The sequence below is a fragment of the Hippocampus comes genome, unplaced genomic scaffold (genome assembly GCF_001891065.2).
Source record: "Hippocampus comes isolate QL1 unplaced genomic scaffold, H_comes_QL1_v1.1 scaffold149, whole genome shotgun sequence".
NCBI lineage: Eukaryota > Metazoa > Chordata > Actinopteri > Syngnathiformes > Syngnathidae > Hippocampus > Hippocampus comes.
In genome coordinates, this window is record NW_017805235.1 from 664045 (window position 1) to 683700 (window position 19656).

General features: G+C 44.5%; 1 protein-coding gene across 2 annotated transcripts in view; it reads left to right on the forward strand.

Moving 5' to 3' along the window:
* cntnap2a (contactin associated protein 2a) overlaps nt 1-19656 on the forward strand; it is a 146654-nt gene that overhangs the window by 92406 nt on the left and 34592 nt on the right. For both annotated transcript variants that reach the window (XM_019869397.1, XM_019869396.1), the window contains 2 exons: nt 455-570; nt 1925-2009. In XM_019869397.1, coding sequence (XP_019724956.1) covers nt 455-570; nt 1925-2009 — 201 coding nt within the window. The remainder of the gene's footprint in view (nt 1-454; nt 571-1924; nt 2010-19656) is intronic.

Below are 19656 nucleotides of genomic sequence, written 5' to 3' on the forward strand. Positions count from 1 at the left end.
GCGACACGCACGCCTACCTTGAGTGGCGGTATGAGTGAGCGGGGATACGTCTTGAGTGACAGCCTCATGTTACCCGAGAACTGAAGTGTCTATTAAACCCTGCGGTCTCCGAGCCGTAACTTCCCAGAGTTCGGAAAGAAATTTACTCTTGTGACAGCGAAACTGTCATTGACTGTGTACGTGCGTCATCCCATGTATTTTGGTTCAAACAACATGTTGTCCTTGACCTTGAGGTCTCCTTGATCACAGAGGAAGGCAATCGGACTTTCTGTAGGTTAGGAGTGACTGCATGACTGGCCACTTTTTGGGTAGTACCGGTCGACTTTTTAGGTTTGACATGCTAATGCTAAGCAGACAATTGTCATGGAAAATTGAAATATGCTGTTGTTTTCGATGAGGATGTGGCGATGTACTGTTGTAATAATGTTGTCCAATTGTGTGCGCGTTTGTACAGAGGACAAAGTGTGGACTGTCGTCACGAACAACCTTCCGCCCAAAACGACAGTGACTGGTTCCAGTCGAGAAAGGCGCACCATCCTCCAAGTCAACTACAGTGCCTCCATGGACCAGGTCCGACAAACACACATGCCTCCAAAGTGGTTTCTTTATTTGGTTCCTCCCCCCGGTTGCCGTAAACAAAGGCCAGACTCGCGCCCCAACCCTATACACTCCATAGGGCACATTTATCGTAAGGGCCAGAGAATATTCCTCATGTGGTGGGCGGCATTAAACCGGCATCCATTTTGGGGTGGCACATGACGCTTAACGTTTTATCAAATGGGCATCTCTAAAATCCGAGAAGAATGAAACCATCTATGAACTGCAACTTTTTATTGTTTACCAATCTGGTAGTCTTGAAATGATCAAATAGACGTTGATTGTATGAGCTACTTTCAATGAAGGCAGTGCAGCATTACTATTCAGACAGTATACGTTTACCCCAGCAACGCTCGTCTTATTTTCTCTTGAAATATCTCGAGCACAGACAACCTGCAAAACAGCCTTTTAATAATGAATGGATCATAACAAAGAAATTGCATATGTTGAATTAGAATATACGGAACCCCTGCAGCAACGTATAGTATATTTATTAGCCATTAACGTCTCTGGCAACAGTGTAGTCGGTAGAAAGGAGTATTCACAAAGTCAATTGCAGGGACTTCGCTCATCTTGACACTTTGAATAGAACGCAGTTTGCTCAGTCCGTTGTCAGCCGTGACGATATATACAGAATTGATACACTGTACCGCGGATATAAAACGTCTCTAGACACCCCTGTTCAATTTCAGCCAAGCAAGTGGGGGAGTACTTTGGGGGCTAGTGTCGCATGCAAATATCGAATTCCCAACCAGCCACAAAGGAAGTGGCAGCTGATCATTGCGCTGACAGCCGAAAACTTCGAAAGCGGGGCTGACCAAACCTTTTCATTTGAGGGTCACTTCTGTTGAAAAAAACTGACAGTACTCTAACGCTGTCGCCAGCACTACAAGAACCTTGTTTAACTACCAGGGCAAAGGTGTTAAACTAGCACCGTGACGCTCATCTTGCCAGAAAACTATTTGGATGAAATAATTTACTCTCCGGCCTGAAGCAGGAGAAGACCCCTCATGTCCACCTGCCCTGAATTTCATGTTCTTACATTCACTGTGCAGTCAGGTGCATTTCCCCCACTGGTGTTTTCCACCAGACAGGCTTTGAAAGGCACACATCATCTCTTTAACCACGCTCTCACTTTGTTACTCCTCGACTTTCACGTTCCAAGCAAACCCAATTCAAACTACAATTATTTTCATTGTGCCACCTGTGGAAAAAAAAAAAAAAAAAAAAGACAGGGAAAAATGTTTTAACACAAAATGTATCTGTCCGATAACATGATCACACACACACACACACACACACATTTTCATGCTCCTTTTGGTTGCAGGTGACAGCCATCACCACCAGCGCAGAACATTGTGAGCAACGAATCACATACAGCTGCCGGAAGTCCAGACTGCTGAACACTCCAGGTATGCTATCGCTGTACGCATCGTCTTTTTATTGTTTTACTTTGTCAGAATGCAGAAGAAGAGGTTTTGGTACTCAAAACATCGCAACACTTGCTCTCACAAGACGATGAACTGCCCGAGGTGCATAAAGTAACAAAATAAATTGTAATTAGCGCAAACTGGTGGTCTGTCAGCGGTTGTTTCAGTTCAAAAGTGCAACATTTGCCAACCCTGGCGAGATTAACTCTTGGTTTATTTGCATTCGATTTGGTTGGATTTCGCCACTGTGTAAATGATCAGCTTTGAGTCCATTTAATTTAGAACAGTAAGTCGTCGCGTCTTATGAAAAAAGATAACGAGGTTTGATTTGTGGCGTTTTAACAGGGATTTATCTTGTGAAAGTGTGATCCTGCTGCAAAGGCAGCAATTTTTAACCTGCAATAAATAATTAAACCAACATCTTATTTAAGGTATTTATTTGCACATGACAATCCGTAATAAGCAACTTGTCAGCTTCACTTTCCACTCTCACACATTTGTAAACAGAAATACACACAGGCATCACCACGAGCACACGAAGACCCACTGTCGGGAATTGCTTCATAACGACAAAACACTGCAGCAATTAGTGGGACTGGGCAGATAGGGAGTTCATTAAACCTGTCAGTGACCAAAAGACACACAAATACACACGATATTCATGGGGTACTCTAAGTGCCTCAGAAACACACACACACACATACACACACGTGGCCTTTCATTGACCAGTTGACTCCTAATTCACTACCTCGTGAGTCGGGGAAATCCAATTACCAGTCTACAGTGACTGAAAAGTTGCGCCAGGAAAAATCATTTAGCCCAAATTTCCCTCTATAAATTAGCTGTCAGCTTTCATCAAAAGACAGAGTCGACAGCATTTCCATTGTGTACCGCAGGCATGCGTAGACACACATACACGCACATATCCTCTTCCACCTGCTATTCTGGACTCTCATCTTCCACGCTGGGGAGTAGGATATTCCGGAGCCAAACGAAGCGTTAAATGGGAATTACGGCCTGCTGCTGGTGACACTTGGCGATTAGGACCTTGCAGAAATACTTCTAATTGACGTAGCCCTCCTCTTTTGTCCGCATGTGCTGGACTGCGATTGCTTTAAGTCAAAAGACACACAGATGCGCACACATTTATGTTTTTGTTATTCTTGATTGTGGGTGGAATAAGAAATGGCGGTACAGAGACACAGCTTGAAGCCGCTGGACTTGCCGGAGTCATATTTCCTCGTTCTCTCCTCGTTCTTGTTTTTCCCCCTTTCTCCTCGTATCTGATTTGAATAAAATCCTGCTACTTTGCTCCTCCAGCATCACCCCCTTACCACCTTTGTCGTGCCAGGAAGTCTGATGACTTCTATGAACACCGTTTGGGACATTATATCCCCCCCTGTGTAAAGTTTGCATGTTCTCCCCGCGCCAGCGTGGGTTTTCTCCGGGTACTCCGGGTTCCTCCCACGTTCCAAATACTTGCACGGCAGGTTAACGGAACACTAAAATTGTCCCTAGGTGTGAGTGCGAGCGCGAACGGTTGTGATTTTATATGCCGAAACGCTTTAACATCTCGTCTGAACAAAATGCCACCCCGTTCATTGTTAAAACGCGGCAGCTCAAGGTGAATATTCTCAGATGGAAATGATCTTTTTTATCTCCCTTCACGCCGGGTGCCAAACACCGTATCGTTCAGGTGTCAGCGGTTCCTTTCATAAAAGGTGTCACTCGGAATCAAAATGTACTGCACATTGATTTAAGATTGCTTTAATGTGTCAGCAACGTTAAGCCACATTTACATCCGGCGGCGGCGTTGCAGTCAGGTCAGCTCAGCACAAGCCATTTGAACGCAACAGTAGTACATCACGCACTCGCATTGTGGGGTGAGTAGCCAATCGCCGTGGAAACGGCGTGCAGTCAACAGCTTGTAGCCTGCCAATGACGCAGCAAAGGGGAACAACGGAGGGCATTCCAACATATTGTATTTTATGTCCTTTCATCTCGCCATGTGGCTGCTTATCATAAAAAGAGCAGCTTTGTCTTAGTCAAACTGCATGTTGTATTCTCCTTTTGTGGCCAAAAGCTAATTATTCTGTCCACCAGTTGGAAGGGTCTTGCGCCATCCATTCTAAACACAAATTCGATGAAGAAGACAAATTCATGAATTAAATTACCTATGCCGCGTCGGTATTGTTGCATACCAAAGTGACAATGCAGCTCACGGATAGATAAACGGGACTCATCTTTTTTGGGGGTATCGGGTGATGGGAGTTGCTGGAAGGTAATGAGGCTCTTTGGCGAATGCACTCCAGTTCTCATTTCTGCAGCGCTGCACTCATCCACTTGTTTGTTTGCTCTCATTTGTTCCCGTGTTCGTTATTAACCTTTTCAAATGCACGAACAGGCAAATATTCCCAAGTTCGCGCTCGCTCTTCCTCGACGCTACGCTTTTATATCCAGAAGCTATCCTCACTCTTTAGTTGTAGGAGGGAGTCCATAATGATGTTCATTGTCAGCCCACACAACCCAAAACAATCCAATTCTATAAAAAAATAAAATAAAAAAAAAACAACAACAACAAAAAAAAACTCATAATAATAACACAGTGGTGGCCCTTGGGGGTTTATAGACCTATTTATAAAGTAATTACGATGAGATTACAGCCCTCTAAATATTTTATTCCAGATTAAGCTGTACTAATTGAGGGATCCATGAAATATTTCACTTCATTCAATATTCATTACAACGGGTCATTTTGCTTTGAAATAGAAAGTCAGTCACCTGATGTTGAAAGTGAGCAGACGTGTTTGTGCCCCCGATTGGCCTTTGTTTCATCACTTCATCATTTCGATTTAGCTCCGAACTCATTCTTGTTGTCTTCTGTGTTTGCGTTTGCTCTTCTCGCTCGAACAAGGAGCGTGTCATTGGCCCCGAACTGTTTGGAATTGTATCATTAGGTTTAACTATCCCTTTATATTTGCCGTGATATGTCTTTATGTTGGCCTTTTGGGGATATACATTGTTGCACATCTTTCATTACCTGACTAATGTTCTGGCTACAGTGTCGTTAATTTGTGAGGGTACTTCGGGCATGACGCAAGGTGGGGGCAGAGAGGGGAGCAAGCGTGAATGCTGATTCTTGAAATTCAAGAGGGAGGAGAACTATTAACAGGGTCCTCGGGCATATTTCCCAACCCCCAACATCACCGCAGTGTCTGCCTTACTCCATTTACCCGTTATTGGCAAGAGGCTAATTAACACGACTCGGGCGGTGCAACTAATTCAGGGCAGGGGGGAGGGGGGTGGGGGGGGACACGGGGGTCTTCTCCCGCTTCAGGCCGGTGAGTAGAGTTAAGGCTTTATAAAGCCCGGCAAATTAGCAGATGGAATCGGCTCCCGACCTTTCTGCAGTCTTGTGTTCACCGCTGCTGCTGTCCGACAGCGAATAAGTTCCAAAATGTAGCAAAGAAAGAGAGAAAAGCTGGGATTGGTCACGCAGTCGCTGCCCGAAACGTAATGCGCCGTTTGCTGCTGTGACGCGTCGCCGCTCGGGATAATGTGGTCATATGTTGCGTTGACAGACTTTGTGTCTCACTCTGCCTTGTTGTTGTCAGTCCACCTGAGTGCAACGATTACTGCTCCTCGTCACACAGGCCCAGTATCGCCAATGGCTGCGCTACACTTTACACAACATTAAGCTCGCAGCGTACAGACTTTGCAAGGGCAGCATCTTGCTCCCTTCTCTCTCCGTTTGTTATCACCCTACAGGGATTTATTGAGCTCTTTTTCATTTTTTCCAAGTAGTTATCTTCCAAGATTCTTTCCCTGTATCGCAGCGAGAACGCTACGGGTTTACAATGCAATTTGGCAATTGCTGGCTCCTGGTCCATGTGGGTCAAGAATCAAACCGATCCCCTTTGAGCACTTTCTTTCAGTCGTCAGGCGTTTAGAGATTCCAGTCAAGTCACATTTATTTATGGAGCCCTTCATCAAAAACAGGCTCAAAGGACTTCACATGCCCACAGTTGACGGCTCTTAATGACATGCCCTGACCTTAGACAGTACAAACCAATCGGATTCACAAATCTAGCAAACTACTGCAGACGTACTGACGAGCAACGGCCGTTTCCATCAGTCGCGGGTCGCCGGCATTCGGCTGGCTGCGTTGGCCATTAGCCCGGGGGAGCACGACTGCACGCTCGGTGATGGTGAGCTGCCCGCGTCCGCTGGGCTCCTGATCGTCGACGGACTGCTTTTCAAAAGCAGCGTAACACATAAATATCAATCTGCACGCTAACCTTTGATGCTGACAGTCGAACCCAGTTGCAGTTGCCTACCGATTCATCTTAAACAAATACACGAGATGCAGTCATCATCACGGCAAGTTTGCCCTCTAGTCAAAATGGCTCTGCCCATAAATTTATGAATGCTTCCATTGAATTTTTATTGTAGAGTTCCCTGTTTCGACTAGTAGTGGCAAATAGACCGTTTTACTGCAAAAGAAAGTGTTTTCCACTTTAAAAGAATGAATTGGTAAGCGAAACAAGCTGGTGATTCTCATAATAAGGTGTTCAACATTGTTGAAAATACTAATGAGTTCACATAGTGTGCATCCATTGTGTTATTTTCACTTCGAGGCTGTTTACATCCAAAGTATAACACCAGTCAATAAGAGAGCCCGCAAAATACCAATGTAATCCCTGTACAAATTGTAGCAGTGCGCGCACATTGTTGTTACCAATGTAACGATTTTGTGAGCCATTATATGCCTTTCAATACAACATCAGGCACAAGTCGAAGTGGTCAAGGTGAATTATGGAGGTTCTTCATTTAATATGACACTTTAGAAAGATGCGCGTTGCTGCCTGCACATCGTGAAACACAAGAGCACAGTTCCAACATCTTGCCAACGGCACACACTTTTTCGCAAATTATGCGCTCTACTTATATTTTAGGATGTTTTTTTTTTTTTTTTTTTCAGGCTTCTCTTGTCTTTTCTTCGATTGCCCACATCTGATTTTCTGATATCCTGTGAGAGAGCCTTAGGATCAGCCTTGGGGGCTACATATACAAAGGCAGCACTCCTTGAAACATACACAAACAAATGAACTGAGATCCTCTGTTCTCCCTGACATTAACCACTGTTAAATATTAGGAAATAACGGCATTATTGCTCTGGTGTGCACATGCTCCTTACATTACAGTGTGGAGGTTATTGCCTCACAGCGGCATTAAACAGGTGTTTTCGAACAGCACTCTTCTTTATTGCTGAAAACTATTATCTTTTTTGGTTTAGCCGAAGGAAACGTGGTTTAATCCAGTTGTTCATTTGCTCTAGACAATGACAAAATACATAAAGTGAACTGCTGTCATCTGGGCACATTAATAAATTTAGCTGTGTGTCATCTGCATAACCGCGATAGCCAACATCGGCCTTTTGAAGTATTTTACCCCAAGGTTAACTTATACAGATGGAACAAAAGGGGTTCAAGGAGTGATCCTAGAGGGACATCGCACGTCATGGTCATGCGTGTCTTCCATGCCCGTGCACGTTTGTTTCTTTTTCTCTCTGTCTGACTGTGTTTTAAAATCAAATGGTGACACTTCACGGAAGCAAATTCACGGCTCTTGCATATTTACATCATGTACAACCATATCGTCGGCCTTTTCCCCAAATCCAAAAATAAACATGCACAAGCAGTAAAAGGGCAGCTTGGGAGAAGAACAAATAGTCAAAGTAGCGCATTGAGCATACCGATGAGAAGAGGTAATGGAGAAAAAGTGCCATCCATACACGACTTTTGATTGATGCAGAGTGACAAAAAACAAATGGAAGAGTCAAAGGAGAGAGAGTACTGGGGTGGAAGGAGATTAGTTTGCTTTCTGCAACTTGCCCTCGACACTGAAGGATATGCTGCCAGCAATGCGCTCGAACGCCTTGACAGCCCCCTCCAAACGAATACATATTGCCCTCAATGAGGTTGACTGAGTTGTGGCCGCTTTCACTTGCACGCGCACCAGTAGCCCCAAACAAATGTTCATCGACCGTCAACCGTATGGCTGTTTGAAAGGTAAAAGGATTCATAACTTTGTCTCACTTGTAAATTGTTGAGTGGTCGATCTCATTGAGTCGATCTTAGGCCATCCCTCGCTGGCCATGAATTCTCTGCAAATTTGCCAAAGTGTAGTGTAGGACCGCAAACTGGTCATCCAAGTGTAGTTTTCCTGACGGATCACTCACGCTAAAGACGTTAATTTACACACAGGGTAATGGAAAGCCTTTTTACCTGTCGCCCTCCTCCCCCTCGCGCTTTTATACGTCATAAAATATGTTTATTGTCTTTAACGTGCGGCTGGCCCAGAGTCTACAATGTGTGTGCCGCAATCACTGAAGGCAGTGTGAACGCAGCTCTCGGATGACGGCGGCACATTCGACCACAGATTAGACTGAAACCAGCGCAGCTATCATTCTGTGGCACGACTACCACAACGCACACAGGGCAGTTGATTATCCGCATTGACCTTGAAAGGGTTTTAATGAAAGATGTGGGGAAAGTTGGATGGGGGTTAACTGCAGCAGTATAGAAACAATCATGAAGACAAGAGGATTCGTATGCAGGTTTTCGTAGGATTTCACATTGCATTGCTTGATATTACAGGGGAAAAAAATTGATGCCTTCATTCTGTCAATATGGCGCGCTGGTATAGGAACAAAAGAAGCATGGAGGCAAGAGAAGCAGGGTGTATTGAACAAAATGTGTTCACAAAAACACTTGCAGGGGGTATACTGGGAAAAACTCAATCGAAAGCACTAACAAAGTCCTGAAAAAAATTGAAATTCCAATTAACTACAGAAGGTCGGGAAATTTAGGATGGACGCCTGCTATGTGAAGAGCTCAAGGCTGAGGCGTGCAGCGGACCCGATCTTAATCATTCTCTGTGCTGTGTCTACAAACTCCAATAATTGACGGCCCCTTTGAACTCCAAATCCACACTTAGAGGAATGCGTTTTAGATAAATGGTTTGGCTCTGCCCGATCCTCCGCTAATGACCGTCACAGTCAGACTCCCTGTTGTGTCAGCATTTGCAAAATAAACAGCGCCCGTCGGCAAGGGAACCTGAGCGGTAGCGTCACTACGGGTGGAGATTAACAGGAGGCTTTCATTTGACTCGGCTACAAAATTCACATCCGGGTATGCTTTTAGGTCACCAACATGAATGCAACTTAAATGTGTTTTCCTACTTTTTAAAATGCTGTGGGCCAATTCCGCAACGGGCAATTTGTATGAATGAGAACATAATGACCTCACAGTAGATCATTAAAAAAAAACAAAAAAAAAAAACGTTTTCTGTATTTGACAAAAAGAGGCGACGCCAACCAAGGTCAAGTCACTTGTGTGGACTTTTGTGTGAGCGAAGGAAAAGCAGCGACTTTTCCGAAAGCTACGTCTCACTAAGGGAGAAAAATGTGTTGCAGTCCCAGAGGGTAGTAACAGTTAGAATTGTGATCAAATTGCTGGAACACGACCAAAACAAAACCAGGGCATTAGCTTTGTCGTTTTCCAGCTTTATATCGAACAAACATGGAGTGACGTCTGGCAAAGCGGCTGCGAGATCTGGAACTCAACTGAAGCAGGAATCTCAATTTTGCGCCACTGGCTCTGTTGACTAAATAGCTGTGTGCCAACGGGCTCATGCAGCGAAGAGATAAAAGAGAGGAGGAGATGCTGTGATGCTCATTAACCCGCTGGAGGGGGAACAGCTGGATCACCACAACCATCTGCAACGCGTTCCTCTCTAAACAACACTCTTTAGCCTCTTCTCTCACATATAGACAAAAAAACAAAAAACACCTGACACACATAGCCCCAATCTGTCTCTCTCTCCCTCTTTTCTTGCCACACACACAGCTCCCTTTCTCGCTCTGCCTTACCGTCATGAAACAAACACACACAAACACGCACACACTGTGTACCTTCTCGCCCCCTCGAGTCCTTAATTTTCCAGCGGTGTAGGCGAGCAGTACTGGGCACTTTGTCGCTTTGACAAGGGTCACCAACCCGGGGAGGGAGAGCTCACTGACTGCTGGAATGACTGAAGTGGGAGACGAGGGGATATGGGAGGGCACCCAAAGAGAGGCGAGAGGAAAGGATGGAGCAGGGTCAGCCGCCCCGCTTCACAGGATGGAAGTGTGGATTAGAGCAAAGCATTATGGGATTGAATGGGGGGGTAGGTCGGGTGAACCACAGTGTGATTGATCACGATGCTGGCGGGTGAAAAAGGAGTTTAGAGGGGCTAGGTGGGGCTTGTCGAGAGCGTCTTTTTGTCGGGGGGGGGGTGGCAGTGCTCACCCACAACACACGCACACACACACACACACACACACCATACACACACTGATGGAGGAAGTTAAGGGAGAGCAGCACAAAAATAGGCTGAAAAAAAGTCACAAGCAAGACATTCCCGGGATCTGGCTTACATCAATAGACAGTCGATTTCATTTCCATCAGCCATGAGGAAAATTAACATGAGGTCAAAGAATCCCTCTCTGAATGTTCTGAAGTCCTATTTACGTGCAAGATTTTGTACTGTGCCTTTTGGACTTCCCATACCTGCATGCCACGTTGGCCTTGTTGCGACAGCAAATTCTCTCTTTGTAGACAGTGCAAGTGCGCTCGAGTCATAATTGTCATGCCGGTGCAAGGCTCGTTGAGCGTGTTTGGGAATTTGGCAGTCGGATCTGCGCCGCGCTGGGCGTTCAAAGGGCGTGCGATTTGACCCGCAGCCCGGCAAACCTGACCATTTTCAGAATCAAAGTCGAGTCAATTTGCTGCACCCAGACAGATGCAGACAGACATCATATTTCATCATATTTCATTCATTACTATGACGGCGGCGTGCACTGAACGCTCTGAGTCACGGCGGTGAGCTGTGATCGCCCCAGCCAACTTATCATCCGCCCGTGGAGGTCTGCTTGCAGTTTCTTCTGAACGGACTGTGCATGCTTTAACTTCCTGCGTGGACTTGAGCAAATCAGATTCTGCCTCTGCCACGCCAAGGAGCGTGCGCGCCTCTCGCGTACCGATTCTAAACGGAATGAGAAGAGCGGCTTGGATTGGCTGCAAATCAATCTAAATCAGTTGTGAGTGACACGCTTGAGAGGTATCGCCGTGTGAATGACGACTCTTAAATTTGTGATGTACAACTACTGTATAGTTGTCTTATTTCCATGATTTCGATCCCGTTAATTAAAAGACCTTCTTAAAACAGAGCTCAGTATGACGTCGCGCAGTTCTGCGCCGCTGCAAAATGCAACCACGTTGATGAACAGATTGCTAAATTCATGCAGGCAGCAATTTTTGTTAAGGCAGACTTTTGACAACAGCCTTTTTGGATCTCATTATTTTCAGAGGCAGTTGCTTCACGTGATCTGTGCTCCAATATTATTGTTATTATTTTTAGCACAACGACATACCTTGCATTATTTTCATTTAAATCCATTTGTGGGCTTTGACTTCTTACTGGGCGAGTGAGTATATTTGTTTGGCTCAGGAGGGTTTTTTTCTTTTTTTGCTTTTTGGGTTTTTTTTTTTTTTCTGGCTTTGTGAAGTGGGGAAATGGCAAAACATCACAACAGTCAGATAGACACTCAACATCCCATTACAGTGTGAGGCCCTGCCAGAAAAAAATTTTTTTTCCTCTTTTTTCTTTGTACTGGCCCGATCGTCAGCAGCATTGCAGAGCTACGAAAGGCAAAGGCATCAACACATAACTGTTGTGGTGGGAACACTTTTTTTTTTTTTAAACCGTGGCCGCGTGCTTGCAAGCACAAAGTATGTTTATCAAGACTTGAGCATACATTGTTATGAAAAACTTGGGTGAAGTCAACAATTTTAAAAAATGATAAGGGAGCAAATGCAAGAGGAAAAACTTCACCGGTGCTTGAGCAGAAGTCTGACTTTTTGTATCTGTGGCATCTCCCACCGTGCATCTCTGCAGGGAGTCATTGCCAGACTTGCGTTTGCTCGAAGGTCACCGACTGCCTCTGCAGGTGTTCCCACAGCCCTGTTTTGGGACATTGGAAATGATCATAATTCATTTTCAGGGTGCGTGACAAAACCTATTTTGCTGTAAACTGTGATGAGATTCCCCGCGTGATATGAAGACACGTCTAAGTTGAGCTTTTATCAGCGTATCATTGGAGGGCTACCACGTCCCAAAAACATGACATATGTGACCTTCTGAGGAGCTGAGGTTTGAAAACGATGCACTTTTCGACTTAACTTTACAACATTCTCCGCGGCTTTCAAAGTACTTCATTATTTGCTCATTCACAGCTGCAGCTATACAATGACACGGCGATATGAGCATCGCATCTTAGTGCACTTAAGCTGTCACTGCTTAAACGGCAGGTGCAGTCACCACTCTCCAGAAATCTTCGATGGATTCTTCCTTCGACTTTGCCCTGCATTTAGTTGTGTTCAACTCTCCAGTATGTGTCATAAATGGCCACAGTCAGAAGAAGCACTAAACTATTTACTCTGTGTATTGGCCGTTCATGTTCATGATGCTTTAAGGAAAAGTACACGCATTGGTCACAGCATAGTGTACGTCGGCCAAATCGAATGAGAGCCAATGCGCGATCTTAGCAAGCACAACAAAAATGGTCCATTTTGGTTGACCTTAATATAAAACTAATGTTTATTGTTGCGGTCGTAGTTTGTGTCGTGTCATTGCATGACACTGGCTTTTTCTTCGCGCCACTTCGGTAGCTAACCAGCCATCCATTATCTGAACGGCTTTATCCTCGTTACGGTCGCGGGTGTGTTGGGGCCTATGCCAGCTGTCTTCAAAAAGTAGATGGGGGACACCCCGAAGGGGTTGCGCGTCCATCGAAGGGCACACACAAGACGAACAACCATTCGCGCGATCATTCACACCGAGGGACGATTTTGAGTGTTCCATTAATTAAACTGCCGTGCGTGTCTTTGGAATGTGGGAGGAAACCGGAGTACCCGGAGAAAACCCACGCAGGCACGGGGAGAACATGAAAACTCGTCTGCGCTGTGAGGCGGACGTGCTGACCGGTTGACCATCCCTGTATGAGAGATTCATTTAGTTTTCCTTCATTTCAATGGGAAATAATTAACGGGCTCATAGAACAAATGAATTTCAAAGCCAAAGGTAGCGCTTCAATATATTAATTATTATCACGTTGTATAACGCGCCGTGCGCCTGGCTGCAACAAAAGATCTAATCGCGGTCAGATGATATTGTCAGCGTAGGCACAGCCGAATTACTGGCTGAACTACCGCAATGCGTCAAAGCACTTTGCAGCCAAGTAGAAACAGAATTTTCACTTGACGCCCGAGGGGGGACGGCGCTTTACGAGAAGGATCATTTGTCGGCCGTGACCCAGCGGTTATCCCAAAGCTCACGCGTTCCCAGATGTTGATGTACTCCCCAGGAAGATTCTATATGATGAATGAAAAGCTAACAGCGGTGCACACGCGATCGTTTTCCTTGGGGTTCCGAAGATGCGCCTCCATGTCGCTTTGCCATCCCTTGACATCTGTTCATCGACGCATACATGCGCGACGCCAAAGACGCATTGATGAGTGCAAGCTGATGAATACAGTGACGCCTTAGTCGACAGTGACAAGAGTTAAAGACTTCTGGCGGCGGAGACAGCCTCAGTCAAGCTCGGGGATAACGGAAGACACAAATTGACTTCATTAAAAACAATTAGCTGCTTTGATTGCCTATAAATCAACAATAGAGAACATGTCACTGAGCCCTCAGAGGTGAGCAAAACTTATATTAGTCAAGTTTTTGTTTACTCTGGACAAAATTCATCAGCCTCGGGACAAAAGAAGTTAAACTGCACCCCAAATTACATTTCAAAAGAAAATAGAAAACACATAAACATGCAAGCGGTTAGCACGTCTGCTCTCGTAGGAAAAAACATGGCGCCCGCAATTTAAGAAAGCGCAAAACTGAGAGTTTCGCGCATCAATTATTGAAATGTGAATGCCGATCTTTATTTTTTCAAAAAGGGAACAAAGCCTACAATTTTCAAAGCAAGAATTAATTGAATTTGCCAGAGCCAAACGGGCAGTCATAATATCAGGGAGCAGGACACAGCCTGAGGAAGTCGAATCGTGTGCGCGGTAATTCCAATAGATTGATGTTGATGATTCAAATGAAAGTGATCGTAAGTATTTGTTTAATATGTTTATATTGATAGAGTTATGTCTTTTTTTTATGCAGTTCAGTTTCGCTGCCCTTATTTTTAGCAGTGTGTGTTTTCAACGCACAGCATGTTTGCACTGCGGTTGAGAGGAAAGAAATTTCATCTGGTGCTGTATGTTGTTCATCGAGCATATTTGACCAGAAAGCTGACTTGACTTCAGCACGGCACAATCATTCCATAGGAAACGATTCTATTTATTGTTAATTATTATTATTTATTTTTATTTTTGTTGGTTTTTTGCTTCATCTGTCTGTTTTCGAAAACACTTAAGGATTTTGGCACAAGAAACCGATCCGGAAAAAACTTTCTTGACAAAAGAAATGTCCCTAAAGTGGGACATCACTTTGTCATTCAAAAGATTGATTTCTCTGTTGGCAAGAGTTTTATGAATGCCAGCACTTCACTCCGTTGACTGCGCATTTCTTCTTATCATCCTTTCCTGAATCGCGCTCGCCTGTTCAAGAGTTAAAATGAAATGAAATTAAAATGAATGTTCTTTGTGATTAGCCCACACCCGTAGACTCTGCAGCTCAACAAATTGCTTTGTGATAACTTGCTTGTTGTGATCCTCCACCGGCTCCTCCAAGCCTGCAATTCTGTCCATGGACACTATCTCGGTTGCGACTGCAACTTCCTCATTATCGGAGACCTTGATTTCTCTCTGGCACATACTGTAAATTGGAAAAAAAAAAAAAGTTTCTTCCAGCACACTGCAACCTTCTACGAGAGACCTCACCTCCAGGCCTCATCAATTCTATTGATGCAGTCAAAGATATTCAAGTGCTCCTTACAAAAAAAAAAAAAAAAAATCTCTAAAAATCGGTGTCATTTATAACATGAAAATCACCTTGAAAAAAAGGTTTTTTGAAATGAAAACCCGCATGCCGGACCATGGTCTGAACTGTGTAAGGTAGCAGAAAGTTTTCTGAACTCCTCTTCCATTCTTCCAAACCTGTAGCTCGAACAAAAGACACAAAAGGGGCCGAGCTTTCTCCTCAAGATATTTCGACATTTGCTACGCGACGCCTGGTCAAAGTTGTATCCGACTTATGACCTGTAGCTCCGTCAGCATCATTTTAACAAATAAGAGGAAGACTAGACGATAAACAAATAGGGAGAGTGTCGAACATAACCCATATTCTTTTGAATGAGCATGTGTGTACTCCTCCTATGTTAAGAGTTACTTGAAAGTAGTCATTTAGCTTCCAGGGATTCCCCGAAAGACCAATTGTTTTGCTTTTTACACTGAGCTCTGTTGAAATGTTGGATTTGGCAGGAACTGGGTTCTTTTCTGGCATTCACTCTTTCCAACCTGTTGAGTTTGGAAAGCACAATGCGACCTCACAAGGCGAAATATTCGGGGAACGCGGTCCTCCCGTCCCATGGCCGTTTTAAAACGATGAGACGAGATGAAGGCAAGTCACGTCTCTTTACTTTCCACGACGAAAGTGACTCTCCATCTAACCTTTTCATGTAAGTCATCCCTTTGAACAGTCAAACAGAAAACTCCGTCCACGCCTTAAAGGTACACGTACGTCCCTTGGTGAATGCATCTCCCTTGTGAGTCACCACCATATAGTATTCCAGCTCTCTCTGCGAGCGATTCCCCCCCCCCCCCCCCCCCCCCCCCCCCCCACCCCCCCCCGCATCTTAGCCTCTGTTGACTAAACTGTCGGATTGAAAAGCGGTGTCAAAGTGCTACGTGCGCTCAACCACTGGCAATTTCATGATTTCAACTCCCGATTGACATGCATGCGATGTTGTCTTTTTTTTTCTTTTTTTTTTAACATTGAATGACCGACGACGCCTCCTCTGCTCCTGCTCTCGGTGAGCCCGCGTAGCTTTCCGACGGTGCCGTCAAATAATTGATGAAGGGCTGTGTCGGGAATTGATTGAAGTGTATTCAGCATTTGCTCGCCAAGATCTTCCAATGCGGGCAGACTCAATCACAGCCACCCTCATTAAGTGGTGGAGCGCTGTGTACCTGGCACCCTCCGCTGATTTAACATGAATAAGACCGAGTAATAGCTTCGCTCAATCTGTCAGGCTGATTTTCTCAGGCTATTTCCACGCCCGCAAATGTTAATACACTACAATAGTGCGCCGTCTTAGAAAAACCAATTAGCATGGTGGACTCAGAAATTGGACTTTGTTTTAGAACTGAATCCACCTTCGTCACAAATGGCAGCAGTCCAGTTTTAGTCAATGGACGATGTCATATTTCGATGCAATTGTCAAGAATGCAATTATCTCTGCCGTAATACACAAACCGGTTCTCGAATGAAGAGGAAATACAGTAGATGGATCGCTTTTTTGTGTCCATGTTGTTGTATAATAACACATGCGGGCAAATCCCGATAATGGGAAAACAATTCCTTCCGTCGGCATCTGCGCTGATTCACAAAGGCCTTGTATGCAAAGAGAGCCTCCACATTTTTGAAAGAACACCCTCCCGGATTTTGATTGTGTTTGGAAATAAATGTTATTTTGTTTATGATTGTACATTTCTGATGGGGCCTCTAAGTATCACTCTCATGTTGTTCTGACACGTGGTGCATAACACAGCCGCCGATGGAATTCTGGCTCCTAACTGACTCCCTCGCATCCTGTTTGGGTCCTCGCCTAAACTCCAGCTGAACCCTCGATTGGCACATCCAATGAGGTGCGCTTCAGATCTCACAGATGAGACGTTCAAGCTGTCAGCCCCCCCCCCCAAAAAAAAGAAAGAAAAATTGTTATGCCTTCAGCCAAACCAGCAACTAAACAGAAAGTTACGTCTTTTCATGACGGCAAAAAAATAATGAAACAATGATGAAACGTCCTCTGACCAGGTGTAATGAGCTAGCACGAGGCAGGTGCAAGCTCGCCTGCCGAACGCATTGCCATCACTAATTTGGTCACCGCGTTCTTTCGACTGCGGCAAACCAGCTATTAGGGAAGGAGAAAGAGCTCAGACGATTCACTTTTAATCCGCCATTCACGGACTTCGCTCAAACTCAATATTTTGGCGTTGTGTTGTCTTTAAAACATAAAAGTTGTCTTAAAACCCCTTCGATCCGAAAGATTATTAAATTGCATCGAGGGAACTGTCACAGCGGCTGTTGGCGTGGTGGCTGTTTATTTGTCTCTAACTCTTTTTTTTTTTTTTTTAATGAAGATTATAAAAAAATTGTTCCGAATGCGTAAACCAAACCAGCCATGTCAAATTGGATCTACTTAGAAGCTGTACTGTAAACAAGTAGACGCTCAACCAAAAAAAAAAAAAAAAAAAAAGGAAAGATGGTAGCCCGCTGTTTAATACAATCCATGAATCATAAGACCAAATGTCCATGTGGCGTCTCTCGCGTTTTGGACATCAGCTAATCACTTACTGCTTAGCTTCACACTGCCATTTATTTGCTGTTGCTAATGTGAGCGCGGCCCTCTTCGGCGCCACTGCAATAACGCTGCGTGCTGGCGCAAATGGATGAGGCGTACGCCGTAATAAGCGAGCCCCGTGTTTGATTTAAAACCAAGCTTGCACTGCACTCGGCTGCTCTCATGAGTATTCAGGCTCTGACGTTGTCCGATCACAACGTACGTGGCCATTCTGTCTCTTTGCGCTGAATGTCAAGGCGCGACTTGGGATATTTACAGTCAAGGCAAAGCATGTGACACTGAGTTAGTGCTGCTCCCATACATTCAGATCAAATTTGCGTCCTTATTTCAGTAAAGGTGGCATTTGAAACAAAGACAGTGAAAACAAATTAGAAATATGGAATTTGGAAGTATAATTTGGTTTTGTTTTTCTTCAGCTGTCTGCAGGAGGTATTCGCAATTTACCTCATTTGGCATTTCACTGCATTAGTTGACCATTAATATGCCAAATGTTCAAAAGTGACAGTCATATTTTGGTCACGAAGACTTTGTGTTCCTCTTAACTGATGAGGTCAGTCACGCCGAAGCGTATTTCACCAAGTAGCGCCTAAAACGACACCGAGCGCTCCAAGTCCCGCCACAATGAGCAACATCGCAATACAGTAGCCTCGTTGGTATTCATAAAAGATCTTATTATAAATCATTCGAGCATTATGCACAGAGCCGCTAACTGTTACCGGTTGTCCACATTTTGGGGAGTGAGATTTTGAATCATTTGGTTTTTTTATATTGTTCGTTGAAAAGATATCTTCACATGAAAATGGCTGGTGGCACTTAAAAGATTTGGATGAGATTAAAGATTCAAATCGAATGTCCCTTCATAATTTTGGGATTGATTTATTCTCTCTGAAGCATATTTAGTGCTGTAGCGATAGCAACAGAGAGAGAGTTCAAAATAGGGTTCAAAATAATAACCGCTTCTCTGTATTTATATAAAGAAAAAAACAACATTTTGGGGGGATAAATTAAAACAGAAATGATCTCTGACTTTATGATGCTGCCTCACAATGAAGTGTTCCGACTCCACTTTGAACAACCACTTAAGTCACCCGATATGCTTGCCTTCCCGATAAAGCGTTACGAGCACACATTTTGCGCATTGTGTTCCAGCCTTGTCAAAGCGGTAAACAAGCAACGGATAAAGATGTACAGAACAGCCGAGTCGCGGTTTTTGGTGCCGGGAGTAAAAAAGATGGCCGAAAAATGGGCAGAAGTGTAGAGGGAGTGATTTCAAAAGTAAGTAGAAACCCCGCAAAGAAGATGGCAGTGAAACACAGCGAAGCAGGAGAGGCAAAAGAGAAGGGAGTAAAAAAGAAAAAGCCCCAGTCAACCTTTACAAAAATCAATAACTCAAGCCAAGATGGAGACAGCAGCAATGAGGGAGAACAGAGCGAGAGGACTACCAAAGGGGAATAGAGAGGGAGCAGTCAAAAGAGCAGACACAGACAAAACGAGAGTTGAGCATGTCGGGGAGGTATAATGATGATGAGAAGAAAGGTTACTGGGTGTTGGGCTGCTCAGCGGGAGAGCCACTTGCTTGTTGCCCCCCCGCCTTCCCCACCCTCTCCTCCCATGAGGTCAGCAGCTTCACCAGTGGCTTGAGTGCCAACAAAGAACGACGCAGAGGAGGTGAATGTAGCGGATTCGATGGGAGTAGAGCGCCAAAGGTTTTTTTTTTTTTTTGTTCTCCTGTGAAAGACACAGTATGGACTGTGCAAATGTCTCCGTGTCCAAAAGCCACCCAAACTTTTTCCTTTATTTTTTAATTTTTTTTTTTTTTAACATCGCTCATTACCAGCTTGTAATCTTTTGAATCGTTCAACAGAAAGCTGATGAAATGAAGCAGACAATACAAACAATCACAAATTGCGCTTTTGACCCACTTTACCGCGTTTCAAAAAGTTGACGAGTTTTAAAGTGGCCCTTTCATCCTTCCGTTTTTCTGTATGCGGCCCTCGT